Source organism: Hakea prostrata, chromosome 3 (genome assembly GCF_041222555.1).
Source record: "Hakea prostrata isolate BN-2017 chromosome 3, UWA_Hpros_2, whole genome shotgun sequence".
In the NCBI taxonomy this organism is placed as follows: Eukaryota; Viridiplantae; Streptophyta; class Magnoliopsida; order Proteales; family Proteaceae; genus Hakea; species Hakea prostrata.
The window spans coordinates 6964313-6987404 of NC_142602.1; the positions used below are offsets into that span (position 1 = coordinate 6964313).

The following is a 23092-nucleotide window of genomic DNA, read 5'->3' on the forward strand; positions in this document are numbered from 1 at the left end:
GTGGAAGATGGTCAAATAGTGATGCAAGCAACCAATTGGGCCTTCCTAGCTAGGTGATCCGTCACAACGTTAATCTGCCTAGGAATATGTGCAACAATGTACGACTTAAACCAGGCCATTATGTTCATAATATCTGCAATAATAGAAGCTACATTTAGAGAGGGGAAAGAGGGAGTACTAGTCACAAACTTTACAAGATCAAGACTATTGCTTTCCACTACTAGCTTGTTGACACACTCCACGATTGCATAAAGTTACCCACTTTGCATTGTTAGCTTCGCCCATCAACGATGATGAAGAGAAAGTCGCGAGTTCGAAAACAACATTTACTACTTGATTTTAAGCTCCTTTAATTATGAAACCCAGACCCATTTTGTGATTCTTTGGCTTAAATTAAGCATACGAGTTTTGCTTAAACCAACTCTACTTACCTCTTGAACTTTCCTTTTTGCTGATTTGTTGGGTTTTTTCCTTTTCTTTTATTTTCCAGAAATTCAAAAAGCTCTTCAAGCTTTCAACTTTTTTTTTTAATATTTTTTTTATGTCAGCTTTCAAGTTTTCAATTTACTTATCCGAGTGTCAATGATATATTTTTCTCCTCTAGGATTATACTAGGGTCGCATTAATTTTAGGAGTAGAAAATTTCCATTTATGGAAGTAAGCTGACTAAGCTCCCTTTAATTGTTCAGATTCCAAAAATGAATTTCGGTTCTGTCAGCTTAGTTGGTAAATCGTAAAACGGCTCTTAACTCCGTCTCCGTTGGCTTCATTTTCGTCGGCTCCTCTCCATCTGTATCTCTGGGTTTCTCTCAGGTTCTCTGTGAATCCAAATCTCGATCTTTTCTCCGAGTTGGAGTTGACTAAGGCATCAGAGAATTTGGAAAGGCATGGTCTCCTCGGCTCAGAAGAAGCCTCTCCAGTCGATTCTGGCGGCCAAGCTCAGTAAACTTAGTATCCCTCCCTCAGTACCCACATGCGGTGAAGATTTTGATTTCTCCGACGTATTTGGTCCTCAGACCAGTCACGCTTCTTCTTCTTCTTCTCCTTCACCTTTCCTTGAAATTGGAGGACCAGAAGTCATACACAGCCGATCCCACTCTTTTCTTGGCCCTTCGCCTCGACTTGCTACTTCCAGATCCCTACCCTTTAAGACCCTCGATGGAGGAGAAAGCATCGGTTCCCAAAACTCTGATGGGGAGGTAGATGATGAGCCAGAAAAGTACGAAGAGCCGGTGGAAGAGAAGGCCATGGAAACCGGTAAGATGGGTCCTGGGGATTTCGATATTTTGAGACTTGTTGGTCAGGGATCTTTCGGTAAGGTTTTTTTGGTGAGGAAGAAGAATAGTGACAGCGGAGGAATGGGCGGAGACGATGAGATTTTTGCCATGAAGGTGATGAGGAAGGATACTATTATAAAGAAGAACCATGTCGATTACATGAAGGCAGAGAGGGATATACTCACTAAGGTTGTGCATCCTTTCATCGTGCAGCTTCGGTATTCCTTCCAGGTGAGTTCTGATTTGTAACGCCCAGATTCTATTTACTTTTGGATTACTCGTCAGTTTTTTGTTTCTTGGATACTTGGTGTTGAAGGCTTTTTGTTTGTTTCCTTTTCCAAATGAAGGGCCTTAAGTTTGACTTCTTTTGTTCAAATTGAAAATCAAATAGAAAGAGAAGGATCTTTTATTTAGGTTAAAATAACTTTGATAAGAATTCTTAAAAGAAATAGTTGATGATTAAAGACTATAAAGGACTTCTTGTGAAACACAGATTCCAATCACTTTGGACTATTTTCTCTTTCCTTCCAGTTGCTCAGTTTCGTTTCAGTAAAACTTACCAAAAATGAAAGACCTTAAGATTAGACTTAATGTTGTTTAAATTGACAATCTATCATGATAATTGGATTTCTTTTCCCCTACCTTTTTGTCAAGGCTCACTACTTGAATTTGTATGCCCCAGATGTTGTGTAACGGAGTGGTTTATATCATTCTGTTCACTGTTCCTTCTCGGATCAAGGGCCTTCCCTTTACCACACCCACCATCGATGGCTACTGGTTACTGAGGGCTTGCTATAGCTGATGGGCTAGACCTATTTCTGGCTTTTGCAGGTCCCAACATAGTAGTGAACTAGTGATAGTACCCGGTAACCTTATGATGTCAACTTCCATGATTTTTGGTTCAATCTAGACACCTCAGTAAATTGAAACTCTTGAAAAGAAATATGATGGCGTGAGGAAAGACGAGAGAAAGCAACACCTTAATAAGTTCAAATTGAATGAATATGTTGGTTCAAGGGAAGACCACAGAGTGAGAATGCCCTTAGATGTGAAAGAATAGTGGTGGTAGAATGCATAATTGTGGCAATTTTTCTTTGGCAAAGAGACTGTTTATCATTCTAAAATTAAACATCATAAACATAATGGGACATGTCTGGGAGTGCCACTTCTAGAAGAGAGAAAAGCAAGTGACAAATGATCCATCATTATAATTACTGTGTTTGAATATTCAGATATTGAAGTGAACGTGGTGTTTTCAGCAGAGGTCAAGTACTTGGCTGGCAGTTAATGCAAGCTACCTTGGGAGTATATTTGATTGATGAGTTTATCAACTTGTTTCTCAAACAATTCTCTAGATAAATGAACAATTCTGACTTTATTGATGATAGGATATTTCATCTCATACATGTAAATTTTTTCATAGGATGCACTTGCGATTTTTCAGTCTCTATCCAAATAAAGTTAATGAGTTGGTCCTTTTGGGTAATTGGGGTTGGCAGTTCAGGACTTAGTCACTTGATCTTTAAGGGAATTAATGAACAAGCATGGTGGAATCATTTGGTGCTTTTAAACTTTTGGCAAGGAGGTAAGCTAGTGGAAGTCATTGAGGTGATTGAAAGAATCAAATGTAGATTGGAGGCTCAAACTGATGTGTTGTTTGGAGAAATCCCTGTAAGCCAATTATCTAGAGACTGATCTCTCTGCTTTTCAATTAGGTGGCGAATTGAGAAGGAAACCAAACTGGCAGTTGCCTTCCGGTCTAGCTAAGCTCAATATGGATGTTATCTTGAGAACCCTGGACCTTCACGTATTGGGATTGTGCTCCTATTGTGGGATAGAAGTGCAATTGTAGTCTTTTAAGGGCCCACGGGTGTAGGAGTCTTTACTAGATCAGAATTTATAGCTCTATAAAACTGAAATTATTTTTTCTTGAGGGAAAGATGGACCAACGTAGTAGGATGATCATCTTCAGAGAATATGATTAACGATAGATTCAAGAGAGGCTTCTTGACAATATAATCACCTACAAGGCGTATATGGTGGCTTTTGTTTCAAGCCAATATTGCATTCTGGTGGCAGCCAAGAAGTGCACATGAGATTGTGGGTGATTTGGCTAAGCATGCACTGATAAGACACCGAATCCTTTTGAAGATTCTAATCCATTGTAAAATGTAGTTTCAGTCCATAGTTGTAATGGGTGGGTCAGAAGTATAGAATGGTGGTGTTGTTGTTGTTTCTGTTGCTGTATTCTATTTACTTCTATCATTTCTGCCTTTATATTCTGCTTTTTGCAATTAACAAATTTGTTTCTTATCCACGGGAAAGTAAATTGGCAAGAACTTCGACACTATATTTCATATTGTTTTAGGGATTTGATTCATATGGGATTAAATGTTTGCTGATGGACATAAATATGCTCGGTATCATAGAGTAGGTCATTTTTTCTGGTTGAAATTTATTTCGGATATCCAGCTTCAATGTGGATATCTCTTGACATATAATATGAGAATAGGCTTTTTCGTTGCCTCTTCTGCTCATCTTCTTCTGTGTGCTTTGAGTCAACTTTCTCCAACCAAAACCCACTCCCCAAAAAGAAAGAAAAAGCACCCCAACAGGGGAAAATCAGAGAGATTATTTAATCAAGTGCTTTATTTTGCAGACAAAATCTAAACTGTATCTGATCCTAGACTTCATAAATGGTGGCCATCTCTTCTATCACCTTTATCGACAGAGAATCTTCAGGTATCTTTCTTTGAGACATAGAACTACTGGACAGGTTGTATTGTTCATCTTTTGATTTTATTTTGGGTATGTCTTGGGTAGCGAGGATCAGGCAAGGGTTTATACCGCTGAGATAGTTTCTGCTGTTTCGCATCTTCACAACAACGGGATCGTGCATCGGGATCTTAAGCCTGAAAATATTCTTATGGATGCAGACGGGCATGTAAGGCCATGCCCATACATCCAATGCTATTGCAGGCACAGACACCAAAATCATGGAATCCCTTTTTCAGTGTCTGTGTATTGATAACAAATGATTTGCTATGGCAATAACTTGAATCTTCATGCAGGTTATGCTAACTGATTTTGGCTTGTCAAAGGAAATGGATGAATCCACAAGGTCGAATTCTATGTGTGGTACTGTAGAATACATGGCTCCAGAAATTCTACTGCATAAAGGGCATAACAAAGAAGCAGATTGGTGGAGCTTAGGGATACTGTTATATGAAATGTTAACAGGACGGGTAAGCATATTGTGTAATGACGAATCTTTCTTGCCCCTGCATATTGAATATTGAATAATTATAGAACAACAGCTCAAGAGGAAGAGAGAAAGAGGGTGGGGGGTTAGGTGATCTTATGTTCTTGTAACATGGGCCGATCAAATTAATTTTGTTTCAAGGAAAAATTTTCCTGCTTGGACCCATCAATGGAAATAGTAGTATCTCTCTATATGTCTGGTTTTACACAATCTGTATACATTATTAAGATCTAGCAAAATGAAGAAGGTAAAAGCCTCTCTCAGAACCTCTTCCTTTAACATATGCTTGTGATTCTAGTCATACTGAAATTAGTTTTTGTTCTTTCAGCCACCTTTCACACATCCAAATAGACAGAAGCTTCAGCAGAGAATCATCAATGAAAAAATGAAACTTCCTTCATACCTAAGCACTGAAGCGCACTCTTTGCTCAAGGGGGTAAGTAGGTACAGGGTACTTCAATGGATTCTGTTTGTTTTGTGAGTTCAAGTTAAGGGTTGATTTGGTTATGCATCTCTGGTTTTCAGCTGCTACAGAAGGAGCCATCAAGGAGATTAGGCAGTGGCTCTGGTGGAGAGGCTCAAATCAAGAACCATAAATGGTTCCGACCCATCAATTGGAAGAAGTTGGAATCAAGACAATTAGAACCCACATTCAAGCCAGTCGTGAGTGGGAGAGATTGCACAGCCAATTTTGACAAGTGTTGGACATCAGAGCCTCCGGAGGACTCGCCAGCTGCAACTCCTACGACCAGTGAGCATTTCCAAGGTTATACTTATGTAGCACCTTCCCCTTGGCTTTCAGGTTGAACCAGGAAGCTGCCGCTAATTGCCCCTCTCAACATCAATCAATTTGGTCAAAATTGGAAAAACAAGGTGTAACAAATTGAAGAAATTCTAACCACCACCTGCTTAACCCATTCAAATTGTCTCATGGAAGTGAAGGCAGAGATGGAAGACACTAAATAAAGCTGAATCTTAAAAAAAATCCTGGTTCATGTGGAGAATGGAAGGATTATCTCTGACAAGAATTATGCTTGACTAATACTCAAACCGTGATTCAGGGTCTGGATGGTGGACGAACCCATACAGACAAGAAGAAATGTGAGTATACAACCCTGAGCCTCAATTTGTACCTAATCTAGTCTTATATGGTTAGTTTGTGCTAATGGTAGCTCTGCCTCCGAACCAGTTATTTGAGCTGTCATTGGAACATTGGAGACAACTCTGAACATTGAAACAATTTTTCTTGCTTCAAGTATCCAAATTTTAGCATGTCCTTGTCTTCTATGCATTTACGTGGTGCTTTTAAAGTTCACGTTAAAGTTATTGGTGCTAATACTTCACTTTGACTAGTTGGTGAAGCAATAGCTTACCAAGGCGATGATCAGTAGCTGGTCCGAGATGATGATCAACTACAATGTGACTAAGACAGGGCCCAAATTCTTATGCAGGCAGCTGTGGGGAATTTTTCGCAATAGGTGAAAGCCTGACTGAACAATGCTGCCCACAACAGGTTGTAAACTTCTTCCCAAAGGGAGGAGCCATTCTACTTCAATCTGTATTTATCCATGTTGTGCGATACCTATTGCCCAATCCATAACCTGAAATATATGGTATTGTTCTTCTCGATGTCGTTAAATCTGCTGTATGCCGTTGCCTCAACAGTAATAATAGGAAGGGGTTATTGCCCTTTCTTTGCTATGATAGTGCTGAGAAGAGCAGAGGATAGAAGAAAAGGAATCATTTACTAAATCATCTTATTGGTAGGGATGAGAGCATCTTTGAAAGTGGAGGGAAACTTTTCCTCTTCTGAGAATATAGCCAAAAAGTGTATTCTTCTAACGGTTTTTATATCGTAGTACATGGAGATGTCAAGCCAGTGGATCTTTTTTTGGTAGAAAACACTCCAATAGATTACGGGAAAGAGAAGGAAGTCTTTTCTTTTACCATAAAAAAAGAAGTCTCTTCTAATTTCACTCGCTAATTTTGGGTAAGGTACAAAATCACAAAGTTTGCCTAGTTCAATACTGGAAAAAGAAAGACCCCGGTTTGGAAATTCTGCTTCTTACGGTTGTCCAATTTATAAGGTTTAAACTAATTCTGATCCATTGTTTACCAGAAAGAGTTGATTCTGACTCATTTTGGATTCGAGAGGAACAGATCCGGATCCCTTAAATCTTGAACCTAATACCCTGATTATCAGGAAAGCTGAATCCAGATCGTCTATGCCTAGGAGGGGTGCGAGGGGAGCAGAGTCCGCCCAAGCCAGCCTTGTTTGAGGTACTCATCACTGGCCATTGGTAACATTGCCAATTGAATGCTTGTCCTTTGGCTGATTCCTCACTTGCAGCAAGCTAGATAGGAAATGGCAGCTTGAGCTATATAATTGATCTCAATGAAATGGTCTAGTTCAAGAGTTCATTTTGATGATTGTTACTGGCCACGGAATCCAGAGTGTGTAAAGAAAGAAACATAAAATAACTCCCATATAACACAACATCACCATAATAGTTAAAAGTAATTCTGTTTTGGAATCTATTCTTGGGCATATTATTCTGAGTTCCATCATTCAAGAATGTTGCAGCCTGTTTTGTCACCACAATCTTTTCTCAAAATCAGGGCATGACCCAAGGGGGTGGGGAGAGAACTGCATGAAACTGAACCAACGATTGCCCTTCTGAGAGTCTCGGGCAGTTAGATGCATAGCAACCATCAAAGCTTCAAAGCCAGGTGTTAAAAGAATTGCTCTATGGTGGAACCTCAATTGACTTGCCAACCCATCCCAAACACAATCCAGTGTTCAGCTCAGGGTTCACTGTGGGGTGGGTTTTCTTTGGGGGAGGGTTGTGGAAGAGGGGGTGGGGGGAAGAGAGAACTTTCTTGGTTTAGTGCTAGAATTTTTTCTCTTAAGCCAAATAACAAATGGGAACTGGGTAGGGAGGGTTCTTCACATAACCAGAACCCAAACTGTTACCATCCTTAATAGAGTCCTTCGCCATTCTGCTCAGTTATCAGGAAACTTGCACATGGGAATTGTCCCTAAAGGACATTAGCTGATAGATACACCAGTCAAGCTCATTAAGAACCAGGTTCTATTGGATGGATCTTTTGAACAGCATGCAAAGTAAGCAACTAAAGCATGTACAGGATTGTAGATAACAGAACACTACTTATTTAACCCGAAAAGAAAGCAGAAGTAGAATCCATAAAGCTTGGAAAAGGAGAGACTTTATCATAACACTTCTAGTATTGCATCAAGTTTCTTCCTGAATTTATGAGATGAGATAAAATTGCTCAGTATAATCCTATTTCTGATTCCCTTTGGCGACTCATTCGCAGAGTTTCAATAAAAATAACAACTTCTCAACATAAACATATTGAAACCTAGAAAATCCAGAATTGCAATACAATAGGCAACAAGTTATTGACATTTGTACCAAATAAATATTTATTAGGTAGATTACTGTACTGCTTTGGTCCTCTAATATTATCTCACTGAAAGGCATAAAGACAAGGAGATAAATATCATAGAGACAACCTTTTGAAATTGATCAGGAAAAACATATTTTAGTAAACATCTTACTATAATAAGACACCACAAATTTTTGAATGTTAACAGTAGATGCCATCAAGTGGCTAATAACTGTCATTAGAGCTACCAATAGAACCAGTTTGTTGGCCATTGTGTCCTAATACATCCATGTACACATATAAATGGAAGACTCATGCATGTACATGGAGTTCAAGAGTGAAAATCTCCATGTGAACTGAGACTACACTAATTTCAGGGCCTATAATGTGCATCAACAACAAAAGAGTACTCAAAGCACTGCAGAAGTAGCTGAAAGAAACATGAAGAAAGCCAGGGCAAAAACCTAAAGTCCATCAGACCCGACAGATGAAGAGAAAGGAATCTGTGTCAGGCAAATCAAAATCAGAAATGGAGCTATTCTTGATGAATGAATAGATCTCATCGTCAACAGTGATTTCCAGAATTCCTAGCAAGAGCAGTTTGTAAACATCAATCAACTACATAGATTGTAGTTTGCTTGAATGAGAACAAACAGATATCAGGAATGTTGGAAGCTACAATCCAAGAAACATGTAATATACAGATTCATCCGATACATGGGGATTACGATAGGAAAAGCCATGGGAAATGAAAATCCTACCATTCAGCTACCAAGACTTTCAAAAGCTAGCATAAGATGCATCAATGCTTTATGTCTGCAGATTTTAGACATCGAAAATGTTCTTTCTAGCTTCTCCAGCCTTATGTCCCCAGAGTTACTCCAGATGATCAGGATCTTGTCTACCAAAGATAAGCGGAAATTCATCAAACTGTTCAGATAAATCATGGATCCCCCTGATGGTCTTCAGTGACTGGTAAACCTGGTACATGGAAGACCTATCCTTTGGCCTAGCAATAATACAACCACAAGCAACTTTTAGGAACTGCAGAATTTCCCCATCGTAACCCTGTCCAAGGAGAGACTTGTCAATGATATCCTTACTCCGACCGGCTGCAGTTAAAGCATTGACCCAATCTACAAGATTACCCTTGAATCCTTCATCAGCATTAGTGACTTCAATAGGCTTCTGCCCACTCACCAACTCCAGAAGCACTACCCCAAAACCATAAACATCACCCTTCAGCGAAGCAACCATGGTGCTTGAGTACTCAGGAGCCACATAACCAAAGTCTCCAAAATCCCCATGCATGTAACTACTTCCAGTAGAGCCAGCAGAACTCAAAAGCCTTGCGAGACCAAAATCAATTATACGAGCATCAAGATCTTCGTCGAGGAAGATCACATTAGAACTTATATTCTGGTGCAGGAAAGCTGGCTGGCAGCCATGGTGAAGCCAAGCCAACCCTCTTGCCGCACCAATACCAATCTTTAGCCTTGTGGGCCAATCCAATGAATTGCCAAGACCAAGTGCTATTGTGCTACCACGATGCAACAGAGAAAAAAGAGTTCCATTAGCCATGTGTTTATACACCAAAAGCTTCTCATTTTCGACAACACAGAACCCTAAAAGAGGCACCAAATTTGGATGTCTAAGTTGCCCCAATCTGGTCATCTCAGAGCGGAATTGCTTTTCACTGAGCTTGCAAGTGTTGAGCCGCTTGATGGCAAGTGCAGATCCATCAGACAGAAGTGCCTTGTAGGTAGTTCCTGCCCTAGTGGAGATAATAATGTTTTCCCGATCAAAATTATTAGTAGCAGCCATTAGGTCGGCCAATTTGATCTTTACAAGGGGTTTCTGAAACAAGGAGACCTGAACAAGCCTGTGAGTCCTCAAACGAAGTGCCCAACTGCTGTCATCATCTTTTCCAGCGCCATGCCTTCTCCGCCGGCGGCGACTGGACTTGACGATGCACCACCACCAAAGTGCAAGACCTAACAGCAGCGAAACAACGGCACCAAAAATGCCAGCAGCTACGATTACGATAAGGCTTTTACGGCTCAAACCACCACATTTAGTTCCCAGAGGACTCCCGCAGAGTCCACTGTTGCCATAGAAGTCTGAAGCGTCATAATTGGCCATGAAGGAAGGGATAGAGCCCTGTAGGTTGTTGTTGGCCACCATAAACTTCTTGAGACGATTGAGACCAGAAAGCTGGTAAGGAATGGAACCATTGAGTTGGTTATCACTGAAGGTAAGAGTATTAAGATACTGGCAATTCACAAGATCCGAAGGAATGGATCCTGAAAACCCATTGTTGGAGAGATCTAGGGTTACAAGGTAAGGCATCCAGGTGCAGATTTCAGAAGGGATCGTTCCAGCGAGATTATTACCAGATAGATCGAGGCTCTGGAGACTCTGGCAGTACTGCAAAGAATCAGGGATCTGCCCACCGAGAGTCATCGATGGGAGAGACAGTCCAATTAGGCGATTCTCCCTTTCGTTCCAGCACGAAACGCCGACGAACTTGCAGATGTAACCGATTGAAATATTGGAGAAGTCCCAAGTACTGAGCTTCCCCTGAGGATCGCTAAGCGAACCCTTCAGACCCTTAAGACACCTCACATCGTCTTCCTCGGCAACTGAAACGGCGACCATGAAGGTGAGTAGGAGAAAACAAACCATATTCTGAAACCTTGATCTGCCCATGGCGAAACCCAGAGATTCCTTCCCCTTCCCTTTTCCTTCCGTTCACCCTTGAAGCTCCTCGTGTAGTTCCAGCTAGATCTTCACCCACACACCACTCCCAGCTGGAGCTGTAGCTGTAATTGCAGCTACAACTGAGAGCTGCCCACCAGTCGCGATTAAGGTTTAACGGAAACTCCCATATCCGTGTTGATGGTAGCAGAAGATCGAACCGAAGTTCCCCATTGACCTTTGCTAGGGAAGACAGAGATGGCAAAGAGAGGGAGTTACAGCGAGAAACGAACAGGGAATGAATAAGAACTTTTGGGGGTTTGGACTTTTTGGGCTGTTGAACTAAATTTTGGCGTAATAGTTGATAATTACAGCTTTGGGTCTTTGACTAGAGATTTGATTCTAGTTACAGATTTGTTAAAGTAAAACCAACCTTTTCAAGAAAAGAAACTAAATCCTAAGAGCAGAGAAGACAGAGAGAGTCTCTCTCTGGGTCTCATCTTTTTGTGGTTTTTGTTGGGAATGAAAATGGTATAATGGAGAGAGACCCCACAGCCCACACTTCCCATGGTGGCTTGCCTTTTGAACAACCAATCCAGTACATTGGAATTGAAAGAATCAAAGCAGGTTAGAACAATTATTTGTCAATTTGTGATATCAGCCAGTATCTAATCCTAGATTATTTGGTATTTTAATTATAGTCCGTGAATTGACAAAACAAAAATGATTTAATATAATTTTTTGTGCAAGTTTTACAACCCTAGGATGTAATTGCATATGAGGTTCAAGTGGTCCCTGAATTGGGTTTTATTTAATATAAATTTATGGGTAAATACTACAACACTAGATATGCCCTGTTTCAGTTTAGATGTTATGTAGTTTTTCTTATCCCAGAAAAAAAAAATTGAGAAATCCTGAGACATTTAAGTTAATGCTGTTCTCCAAATTGCAAGAACTCTTTAGAGAAAAATAATATTCAAAGTTAAAAAGAAAATTTCATCGAGAACTATTTTGAATTTCTCCTCAAGAGTTTTCAACATTGAAAATATTAGGCAAGTCTTCTTCTTTGACTCATCTTTTAAATGATTTAAAGTAATCTTTGAAGTATTGATCGAATTTTTGAAATGTAAATCTTTGGTTAATGAAAAAGTTATTATAATTGCCATTTGGTTTTTGTATTTTGTCATAATTTCTCTTGCTTGTGTTTCTAAAACAGAGTAAAAGTCTTTGCTTTAATTCTATAGTCAAGAATTTCATGCCATTACAATATTCCTAGGCCTTCAAGGAGGATTATGATAATCTTTTAGACGGGTTTTAATAATCTCATTTGGTTTAAGAAAAAAAAAAATTTGCTATGATGAGTTGTAGATGTGAAGTTCTCTCAGTTAAAACAACCTCAACATTAGCTTCTGCATAATATTTTTTGTGTTTCACATCAATGTGGATTTTGCATGTAGATACTGAAGTGCATGAAATAGTCCTCACTCCTTGTGAGATAAAAATCTCATCTATATATGTCAACACTACCATCAACATCATTGATTCAAGACATTTCGAATTCAAAAAGGGGGGGTTTGAGCACAAAGAGTTGGTTAATTGGTTGACTAATTCCTCACCTAATCAGTTGTGATTGGCTAAAAGTAGAGAAAAGAGAACAAAAAAGAGGAAAGATGATGATGTAGATACTATCTTTAAAGAAGTCTTTTGAACTTCTAAAATTTTGGTGTCAAATATCTAAGTATTTTCAATGTTACTAATTTAAGATCAATGCAAAGTTGCTTAGTGATTTATTAAGAGTTAAAAGGTTGTTTAAACTTTAGAGTATATTGTTAATAACTCTCCCTTAAGAAATTGTATTGAGAGAAAAATAAATATACATGAAAGTTTCATGACAATCATGCATGATTTATGAATGATTTTTTCAATTGTTAGATCGGGATGAAAAATTATAAACTAAGCATGCTTAAGTCAATGTTTTAGCTTTAGATATAACCACATACATACATGATTGTGTATAGAATCTCTCTCAAAGATAAAGAAATAAATTGTTTGGCTCAAGAATAACCACCCCAAATTATATTGGCTTAATGGTGGAGACCATACCCAAACTTTTGGTAACTTGTGGGAACCTGTTAGTAGCCTTAGAATCTTTGACCATGGAGATGCTTTATTTTATGAAAAAGAGATTTAATTTTACCCTCAAACTTAGTAGCAAAGAAAAGAGGTTCTTAAAGAAAAAAGAGATTTAACTTTACACTTGAGTTAGCCATAAAGAGGTGCTTAAATGGAAATGGAAGGAGCTTAGAGGACCAATTTTATTCTTACCAAAGTACCAAGCCATCTTAAAACAAAATGAGTCCAAACATGGAACCGTTGTTATGTACAAGACCAAGAATTTCACAAAAAGAAGAAAAAGAAGACCGAGAAACTAGCCCAGCCCAACACTTGAACTAGAAGAGAGAAGAACAAAGAGAGAGTAAGGCGTGCAACCGAGCTGCTAGATGGCCTACCCAAGATATTCAAGTGTGTTAGTTAATACCATGGGCAAGATATCCCGTGGCTAACCGCATTGACACACGCTCAGCCCGGACGTAGAGTATCTTAATCTGAGGAAGAGAGAACAATTTCTCTAAATCTCACAGAAATTCTTAATTATACGTTGTGGAAAGCTGTTCATTGTGCATCATCAATTTGCAGGCCAACACAGGTTATCGACACTAATGATGAAGCTTTCTTTGAGACAATACATCGAACACCATCTAGCAGAGACTATTCTCTTCTTCTCGTGATAGAACCCGTTACCCTAATGCCCTTATCCTCTCACCTCTTCACCAACCTACCGTGACAACACTGATGGATCTCATTTTTCCGCAGCAACTGCAACCAATCACCAATAAGAACCCACGAGCATTTCGCTCAAAAGGGACAATAGAGTTCCTCTGTTTTCCTGTCAAAATCGAATTGGAGGGAAGGAAGGGATTTGCAATTGATTGCAATTTGCAACAAAATCAAAATTCAATTACTTTCCAATCCAATAACCAAAGCATGCGTCTCCACTATATCGATTGGAGACATGGTGCACAAAGATTTTCAGAATTGAATTCCACCTAGCAGGTCTACCATTCTATATCCAGTAAAGCAACAAAATAATGTTAATAATTGGTTTTGGTTTTCTATTGGATGTTGAAGCACATAGCGTGCGAGCTAGAGAACCTCATCTAATGAAACCCAGAGAGAGAGAGAGAAGAAGATGAGCTCTGTGGGACAGAGAGAATCGCAAAACGTCAACACAGAAATGCTAAGTAGAACCGATTGGTTCACTGGGAAATTAAAGCGAGATGTTTGTAGCTCCCTTTGGAAGGAGAAAGGCACTAGCTAGAGAAGGATCTACTTCCTTATTTCCAGCGTAAAGCAATGTATAATGGGTTTTTAATACCCAATCAAACTTATGATTACTGATTAGCCACGGAGGAAACTAGAAGGAAGAAGCAGCTCAGGAATATATTCTCTCCTGTCTTTTAGATTGTCATGTTCTCCAGAGAAAATGGCACAAAGCTGGGAACCCAATCCCATATCAATTTTAAGTGACTTTAACAGAGATTCTTTCAGAAACTTCTAGGAAAGAAAAACCCTTATAGGATAACCTTCCAGCACTTTCAAACATGATCGAGTTTGTCTCGTTCAAGGTTCGCGTTGCTAATCAGCTTCATTAACATATATCAATGAACAGTTTATGAAAGTTGAACCACGTTTCCATCAGAGTTCTTGAATAAAATCTTATCTATCAAGACATCCTTTTTTAAGTTTCTATATCAGGATGTTGACGTTGTTTTGTCTGTATTATCCAGCTACTCAGGCTTTGCTTCTCATGCTGCCATTTATCTAGTCTAGGGCTAGATTCTGCAAATCTCTAAAAGTTGGAAAATGAGGAACATGAAATTGCATGCACTACCAGAGAATGGCGTGAAAGAAAGAAAAATAGCATCAATGTCACTGGATGTTTTGCTTAAAATGAAACCCTAAAGAGCAAAAAGAGAAGAACCAAGAAAATCATTAACTAGGAAATCCACTCCTCCAACTTTGCTTGGTTTCCTTGATGAGCAAGCATTTGACCTGTATAAAAACCCATCTCAACCAACCAGTTAAGCTACAAATCAGAAAATTCAGTTCTTTGCTTAGCTCATTGTAAGCTGCAGCCATGAACAAGAAGGTTGGGAACAACAACCAGTCCCTGTGGCAGAACTCCATGAAGGTTGCTGTGAACATGGCGAGGGCATCGGCTGTTTCTATCGCCAAGAAGAGTCTTGGAACAAAACCAGCCGGAGATCTTCCACCACCACCTCCTCCTCCACCTGCTGCTATCAAACGCTCAATCACTATCATGGATGCAACTTCACTTACAGTGCCTGAATTAAGCAGAAGGTCACGAGAACAAAAGATTTCTAAGTACGTGATGGAGCTACCTGAAGAGATACATGTGATTCATGAAGAAGGAAGTTATGTAGATAGCAGAGCTACAGATTATATCAAATCGTTTCACGAAAGAATGCGAAGTGATTCGCTTGCTGCATCAACTCTCCCTCCAATCTTAATGCCTCCACCACCTATTCATCGAGTGAAGTAGATCAGATCAGAAGGGTTAATGTGTTTCTAAATGTGTTCATGTGTTAGTGTCTTCTTCCGTCTTTACTTTCCTCACCTTTATCCCATGCAGAAGCGAATAATTAAAACTGATCATGGTCTGCAACTGGGATTGTAAGTTGTTGGTGCTTTGTAAAAACTGAAACCCTTTGTTAATATATATCTTATTATCCTCTTGTGTTTTCTTGGCAATCATATTTGATAAAATCAATTATGCCTCTTGTTGATTCCTAATAACTATATCTTTACCATCTAATTAATTGATCGAAAAAAATAATCATATATGTGACTATCGAAGGGTTTGCTTGCTTAGTCGGTAATGTTTGGCACCTCTCTAGTAAAGAGTTCATGGGTTAGACACTCTTATGGGCATTAGTAGTACTCCCCACCAACCAAATATAAAAGCTATAAATTCCAACAAAAATAAATAATAATAATAATCATATATGTGGATGTCATTCTATTAGAGGGCCTTAGATAGTACTACTTGGGTTTCTCTATCTTGCAGAGGACTATGATTCACACTCTTCCACCACATATATTTAAGTTTCGAATTGGACCTCTAAAGTGATTTTTTGAACTATTTCAATTTATTGAGTGATCTACTTATCCTTTAGGTTAGTATGAAGAAAAAGTGCCTTCACTTGAACTTGGATCCAAATCCTTTGGTGTTGCCTATGTTTCCTATCATCCAAATCATGGCGAACGGTATTATCCTTTTTCCTTAGGGCTACTTTTCTTATGTCAAAGGGGGGGAATCTTTCCAACCAGTGAACAATATTATATACCACCTGATGTATAATTTGAATGAAAATAAACTAAAATTTAAAAGACAGCTCTATCCCAATATCCATTTCCAACTGGAAAGGAGTTAACTTGGCAAGTGGTTTTACCAAAATATTTTCCTCCCTCCACTAAGAAAAAAAAAAAGGAAAAGAAAGGCAAATGAAAAAAAATAAAGAATTAATAAATTTTAAACAAGTGATGAGATGTATGAACAGTAGATGTCCATTGGGAAGACAAAATAGTGGAAGTACCGACCAATTCACATGCTCCAGATGTGCTTCTCTTGAGCAGTTCTATTTTTCTAGAAAAAATAAACAAATATTATTTATAAAATTTAAGCCTTTAAGATCTATTACATGATAAGATAAACAAAGTTTTATTCCATTTGATTTATGTGGGCCAATTTATTGAAGACATGCTTTGATAGATAATGAAAATATAAGACAACAAATTATCATTGATGAACTTAAGATTTCATGGTCAACTACACGTTTATCTCATAAGTATAGTGGGTGAAGGGATTCTTTTTTCAACATGGGTGAAGAAAAGCTATGTCATCTTTTACATGTTAGGTAAGATTTTAATCTCTTAAGGTTTGAAGAAGGCAGAGAGAATGGACAATCAAATTATTAATGCTGGGTGACTAGAAGGTGATTGTGGTATGATAGTGATAGCATTTTGACTTTAATCACATTAAGGTAGGGCAAATTAATAGATTGAGTGCCTAAACTTTAAGATTTAGTGAGCATATCTTTGACTTATACCTAATTTAGTGAGAAAAATTAATGTATAGGAGCTATCAATCAACTCAATTTTGTGCACACAATTTTGTTGTTTTTTTTTATAAGTTTCCTAAATGTTCATTAAGTGGTTGTATTGTCAATAAATGAAATCTTGCATAGAAAGATAAAAAAAAATATATCATATGAACCTCATAAAGAAGACACATAAGTAGGAAAACAATCTTTTAAGTTATCTGTTGGTGGAGTGACCAAACCAAATTTAATACTAAGAAGGAAGCCTAATCAAGAATGACAACTTAGATCATATTATAATTATTTCCACTACCATTGCATATATACTCCTCATCACTATAATTACAATCTATTAGGGTTTACCGGTTTGGTAACTCAACTCTCCACTAAAAGCTTTGGAGTTGATAGGAAATGGAAACTGGCCAGATCCTTTATTTTTTTCAAGCTTAGATAGATACATGCATAAACAAGCTTGCCCAGGCATCAAATCAGTGCCCCCATAAACCCTACCTACATATTGAGTCTGGTCTCCACAAACAAGGCACTAGGTTTGGACCACTCAATTAGTTGGAACAAATGTGCAGGAACCACCACAAACCATTCAAGGAAAGCAAGCAAAACAAGCAAGCACTACCAGTCTACCATAATGATTTGTGATTCTGAAAGCTGGAATTGACAAGGAAAGGTTGATGAGAGACTTAAATTTCATAACATGATTGAGCTTTTCAGTTCCCACTCATGCACCAACCTATCATAAAATGATTGAGCTTTTCTAAAACCCACCTCAAATCCTAATCTTAAACCTCAATGGAAAAGCTTCACACCACCATGCATACATTCTGAGGGTTCCCACTTTATCAAGTGTCAAGAGAGAAACTTCACCTGCGTGTATGGTTGGGTTGGGAGCCTCGCGGAGCTTACCTAGGTTTCTTCAAAAGAGGCTGTTTCTGCCTCAAACCTCACAAACCACTTTCTAGCAATTATTTGAGCAAATGGAAAATGACGGTTAAGAAGACCTCAATCATAGAAAAACAAAACAATGGTTCCAGGGAAGAAGAAGAAGTAGAATAAGCAGAAAGAGAGGACCAGTTGATATATTAAATTGTCCTTTTCAAAGTTCCGGCCCCTCAAAAGACCCACCAATCCAAAGAAACACAAAAAATGAACCACAACATGGAGTAGTACACCTCAACTGCAGGATTGCAGCTCTGCTGTTCATTGGTTCAATTTCAATTATACTCTCTGGACCACAATCCAACTAACAAACAAAGGCCCCTTCATAAAAACAGCATGAATCACCACCTTCCTTTCGTCTCGTCATACCCCAAACACTACTGTACAGTACAACCAAGGAATCACCACCTAATCTAATCCAAACTTATCTTCACTAACCTAATTTAAATCTTATCTCTTCATCCCCACCACTTCCTCTCTTTCCAACTATGATTCGTTCTCGATTGTTGTTATTCTAGTCTTCTTCTTCTTCTTCTTCTTCTTCTTCTTCTTTTCCTTCTTTTAATTTAAGATAAAATTATTTATTATCAGGCGACGCTGATAATACTTCCACCATTGGAATCAAGTTCGCCGGAGCTAAAACTTGGCATGGACTGAAAAGCAGAGTGTCTCGATGAAGGCTGTTGATCGGATGACGTTGAGAGCCTTCAGAGATAGTGGCGAAGGATCTATGGCAGAGTTCTGGTTCAGATTAAGATCCGCCATCCTCGTCGAGGATGAGACCGGTAGCACGGGAATCGGACGGACCAGCTTCGTTGATAAAGATGCATCCGTAAAAACGGTTTGTCCTTGTCCCTCCTCCAGATTCCCCATCATCGGAGTATCGATGATGATGCTGCTGGTGCAGCTGCCAGTGGTGAGCGACATCGGATATGCCGGAACCGGGAATCTTATATTGCAGTTCAGGGCCGCCGGCTGTGGTGGTAAATCCGCTTGAGTTATGTTTTCTTGCTGGATGACTTGTTCTTCTTCACTTCCAGTCCCCACGAACTATCAACCAGAAAGATTTAATCGAATTAACACAGAATAAAAAATAAATTAACGGGAAAATTCGACTTTAATGGTAGTAATAAATTCTGAAGAAGTACCGTATCGGTAGTCATGTCGAAAAGGCTAGATCGGCGACGTCTACGATTCAGGTTGCTTCGCCGGAGGAAATACTTCTGAGCATGGCTGGCGACCTGCGTAGGAGTACGAGTCTTGACGAAATTTCTTGAGATACCTCTCCAATCGCCTTTTCCAACTTTCTGGAGACCTAATAAGAAAAGCCTGTGTTCTTCTTCCGTCCATGGAACGCCTAAAAAATGAAAACAATGAATTGAAATTAATTAGAAATACACATTCGATCGACATGATAGAGATCGATCCGAAAAGCAAAAGATCAAACCTCTCTTGCGCTCACGGTGACCGGCGGAGGTGTGGACGGCATCATCAGAAGCGTAACCAGAGCCGGCGTCGACGTTGGGATCGTGAGGCTGCTCGTACTGAGAAAGATTGTTCATACTCACAACCTTACGCATCATCGAGTTGGAGATTGAACCTTCCGTCACTCGTACACCAAACAGCATGAAACCACTACCACTACCTGCATCAGCGGTTTCTTCGCAAATGCGCGAGTTACGGCCATTGTTGCCGCGGTAAGAACAGCTCTGCGACATCTTCGTTTACCTTTGACTTCCTTAGTTAAGCCACCACAACCTATAACTAAACAACGCAGATTGATTGGTAGATCTCAAGATTCAGGCGGCGGAGCCACCGGCGTTGGCGTTGAGAATAGAGACTAGAGACTTAGAGAGTCGTCTCTCGATCCTGTTGATTGTGGATGGGTTCTTTCTGGGGTTCTTCTCCTCGTTTGCGTTTTGGTTTCCTAAAAAGCTCGGAGGAATCTCAGTTCGTACGAAAAAGTCGCATTCCCCGAAACAACAAAGAGAGGGAGCAGAAAGAAAGGAAGAGATAAAAGAGAGAGAGATTGTAATTTGTAAGGGAAGAAAATAATGAGATGATGGACGATTGGATCACGACCTTTCAATGCTATCAGAAGGGTATGACTTGTCTTTTCACAATGTCGCGTTGGGCACTGTGATCTAAGAATTGGTGATTACGTGTCAAAACGTTGACCCTTAATTTTGAAAGATGTTCATTCTTCTAGGTTTGACTAGACTAGTCTGCAATCTGTGACCAATTGTTTTTTGCATGTGGGCTATTCTGTTTTTTTTTTTTTTTTTTTTTTTTTTTCACCCTCGCTTCCCTTACGGTGACTCCGCGAGTACCCTTTGAGCATTTGACTTGTTATTTAGATCATGGAGAGCTGCCGCAGGTAAGACCTTTCTATCCATGAATCGAGAGATGTAAGTGGACTTGATTCATTTTCATTCCGGATATTATCAGGGGTAGTTTTATAATTATACAATTATATGATTTTGTTTTTTGCCTTTATATTATAAGGTATTGCTACACCATAATTGAAATTTCCTAAAAATAAATTTATCATATTTATAGTTGATCTCTTGATCATACGCTATCACATTTTAATAATTTATGAATATACATAAATTTGAATATTTGTAAATAGATTTGAATGTAAACAGAATATAAAATATTCTTCTAACGGATATTTTTGTAATTTTGTTGATTGGAGTTATGGCTGATTTCATCTATTGGTTTTTAATTATTTTTAGTTGTTGGTTTATGAAAAAAAATTTATAAAAAAATTACATTATGTTATTTTATTATCAATGGGTTGCTCAATTGACAATGTTCAACACATTTTATTAGAAATATCAAAGAGTACATCTAACAGCTAATATAAAGCTACAAGTTCCAAGATTTTTTTTTTTATGAATTTGTATATTTTTCATAAGAATTTAAATTGTGTTTTCCAATTAGATTCAACTGTTGGAAGACAAGATCCCTATAAGGCCAGGAGACAAGGGGAATAACACAACCTCAAACTTCTCATGTAAAGAAAGTCAAATAAACAGTTCCCAAAATCTTAGGTCAATCAAACGGAATATAATTTGATGCTTTAAATTGAAAACAAATTTTTTGGGGTTAAGGATTGAAAACAAAATCTATTCTTTATTTTGATAATAAAACAAATTCTATTCAGTTTCCTTATTATTTTTATTAGATCCTCCTCAATCACCCTGAAATAATAAAAGCAACAACCCAACCCAACCCAAATTAAATTCACATTATTGTACTTTTATTTACTCCACATTAAAAGTTCAAATGGTCCCTCATTTTCGCTTCACCTACCGGGTCAACCTTATAAGAATATTTTAATATACTATATTCATTATCAAGTATCGACCGATATCGTATCGTTACAACTGATACGATACGATAGATACTAGTACTTAAATCCAGAGTCCCATACCTTACTTTCAAGTTTCATCCTTGTGTAACATTTTTTTCTTTCAAAGTTTATTTTTTTTATTTTTTAATATATCACACTAATCAATAATCGCCCACTTATATCCAAAAGGTTAACCGACATTTAAGTAACATGGAGGTAGTTTATTTATTTAATTATTTTTGTTAATATCAATAAACACATGCACTAGCTAGTATTCAATGTACAAAGCCAACTCATGTCATTTGACTGACCAATCCAAGAACCTTGTATGGTGGGTCCCATCTCATCCCATCCCGTCCAATTGGATCAAGAGACAAGAGATAAGATGCTGCATCTATTTATTATTCCGCCGTGGAGAATTATACCAACTACCTAACCACGATTGTGTTTTTTTAAATACTAAAAAATTGTCATTCGTATCATGCCCACAATTTTTTTTTAAATACTAAAAAATTATCATTCGGATCATACCTACAAACTCATCGGTGAGAAGTATGAATCTTTATCACTCGACTAATTTTGCATTAACACACGATTAAGTATTTGAGTGCATCCTCGATTTCCAGACTCGCTACGCTTTAGTGGACTTAGAAGAGATAGACATGGGGACCCACCAGTTTGTACGGCCGAGATCCCTAGAATCTCTAACACGTATGATGGACGGCTCCGACGCATCAACGGATGGTAATTGGTATGTCCCACAGTCTCTAAAGCAAAGGATCAAGAATCTGCATGGCTGCACTTATACACGTGGGAGCATCTAAATGGGGGCATCTAGCATAAGTGAGCTGGTGATGTCAGTGAAGTTGTCTGGCGTGAACGGTAGTAAGATCTTGAGGCCAATGAAGCCACGTGTTAATATTCTAAAGGCTTTCTGAATAATTAATTAGTGAATACCTTGACAAGAAAGAAAAAAAAAACTACATAAGATAGTGATGGATCTGTGGCTTTTCTATTAGATGATCCGTCCATGTCGAGGTCCGAGGGCAGACCATTCTTTGGCAGTTATTAGTTATATATTTTCTTTAATCCATTAAATATTTTTTAAGTAACGATGCCACTGCCACGCCTTTTTTTTATTTATATAATAATAGATAATAAATTAATTAAAGAAACGGCAAGTTGGAGGAGAAGATTTTACATGGACCGTCGGCTCCGAATATTCCGCAAATAGTTCGAGAGAAGAGAGAGAGATCGTAGTCTTTCTCCGGCAATAGTGACTGCTGATGGATCAAGTGGGGATAATGGCGGGGGAACATGAGGTGGGGAGGATAAGAGGTCGTAGTGGCTGGGTCCACCATCATCAACTCCTTTCTCATTATATGCAGTTTCCTCCGCCTTTTATCATCATACACGAGTAGAGTAAATTATGTAATCATTACAATGATTCGGGGATGCTACCGGACCACGGAAATTGACTGCAACGGGTCAAGGATGAAACGAGGGTCGAGATTTTGATGCTAGTTTAGCAAATGTTGTGGTTGAGATCAAAGTTTCAACCCTAATTTTGATTTTGTCCGTGCACTACATGATGCTCTGCATTAATTACGCAACACTCAAATAAGATTTACCTAAACATATGCTTGGGTCAAATACCACCTCACGCATCACTCAAAATGCTTCATCAAAGTATGGAACTCGACAAAACTTGTTGATTACTCTAAAGTCCCTCAAAGTAAGTAGTCTAGGTAACTCTTACCATTCACCATATCTGTCTTGACTCCTAACAAACTATTATGTAAGACCAATTTTCAAATATAGGGACGTAAAGAAAGAATCGAAAATTTAAATTTGAATCATTTTCGTTTTCATTTAAGAGCATTTGAGTTCAATTTTTTTCTATATTTGGAATCGAATTCCAATGATTCGATTAATAATCGGACATGAATTC

General features: G+C 38.5%; 3 protein-coding genes across 3 annotated transcripts; 1 reads left to right on the forward strand and 2 right to left on the reverse strand.

Annotated features, from left to right (window-relative positions):
- The first annotated feature begins 622 nt into the window (after positions 1-622).
- LOC149020445 (serine/threonine-protein kinase AtPK2/AtPK19-like) lies at positions 623-6705 on the forward strand. The gene is made up of 6 exons (XM_089148584.1): positions 623-1508; positions 3937-4019; positions 4101-4221; positions 4349-4522; positions 4868-4975; positions 5065-6705. Exons 1-6 carry the CDS (start codon positions 888-890, stop codon positions 5344-5346), a joined length of 1389 nt encoding a protein of 462 aa, XP_089004710.1. The 5' UTR covers positions 623-887; the 3' UTR covers positions 5347-6705.
- Positions 6706-8753: 2048 nt separating this feature from the next.
- LOC149020446 (putative inactive receptor kinase At1g27190) lies at positions 8754-11020 on the reverse strand. The gene has a single exon (XM_089148585.1). It carries the CDS (start codon positions 10657-10659, stop codon positions 8827-8829), a length of 1833 nt encoding a protein of 610 aa, XP_089004711.1. The 5' UTR covers positions 10660-11020; the 3' UTR covers positions 8754-8826.
- A 6079-nt stretch (positions 11021-17099) lies between these two features.
- LOC149020447 (myb-like transcription factor family protein) lies at positions 17100-19818 on the reverse strand. The gene is given in 4 exon segments (XM_089148586.1): positions 17100-18487; positions 18489-18833; positions 18932-19140; positions 19231-19818. Coding segments are annotated over 4 exon segments (942 nt in total). The 5' UTR covers positions 19502-19818; the 3' UTR covers positions 17100-18370.
- Positions 19819-23092: the final 3274 nt, after the last annotated feature.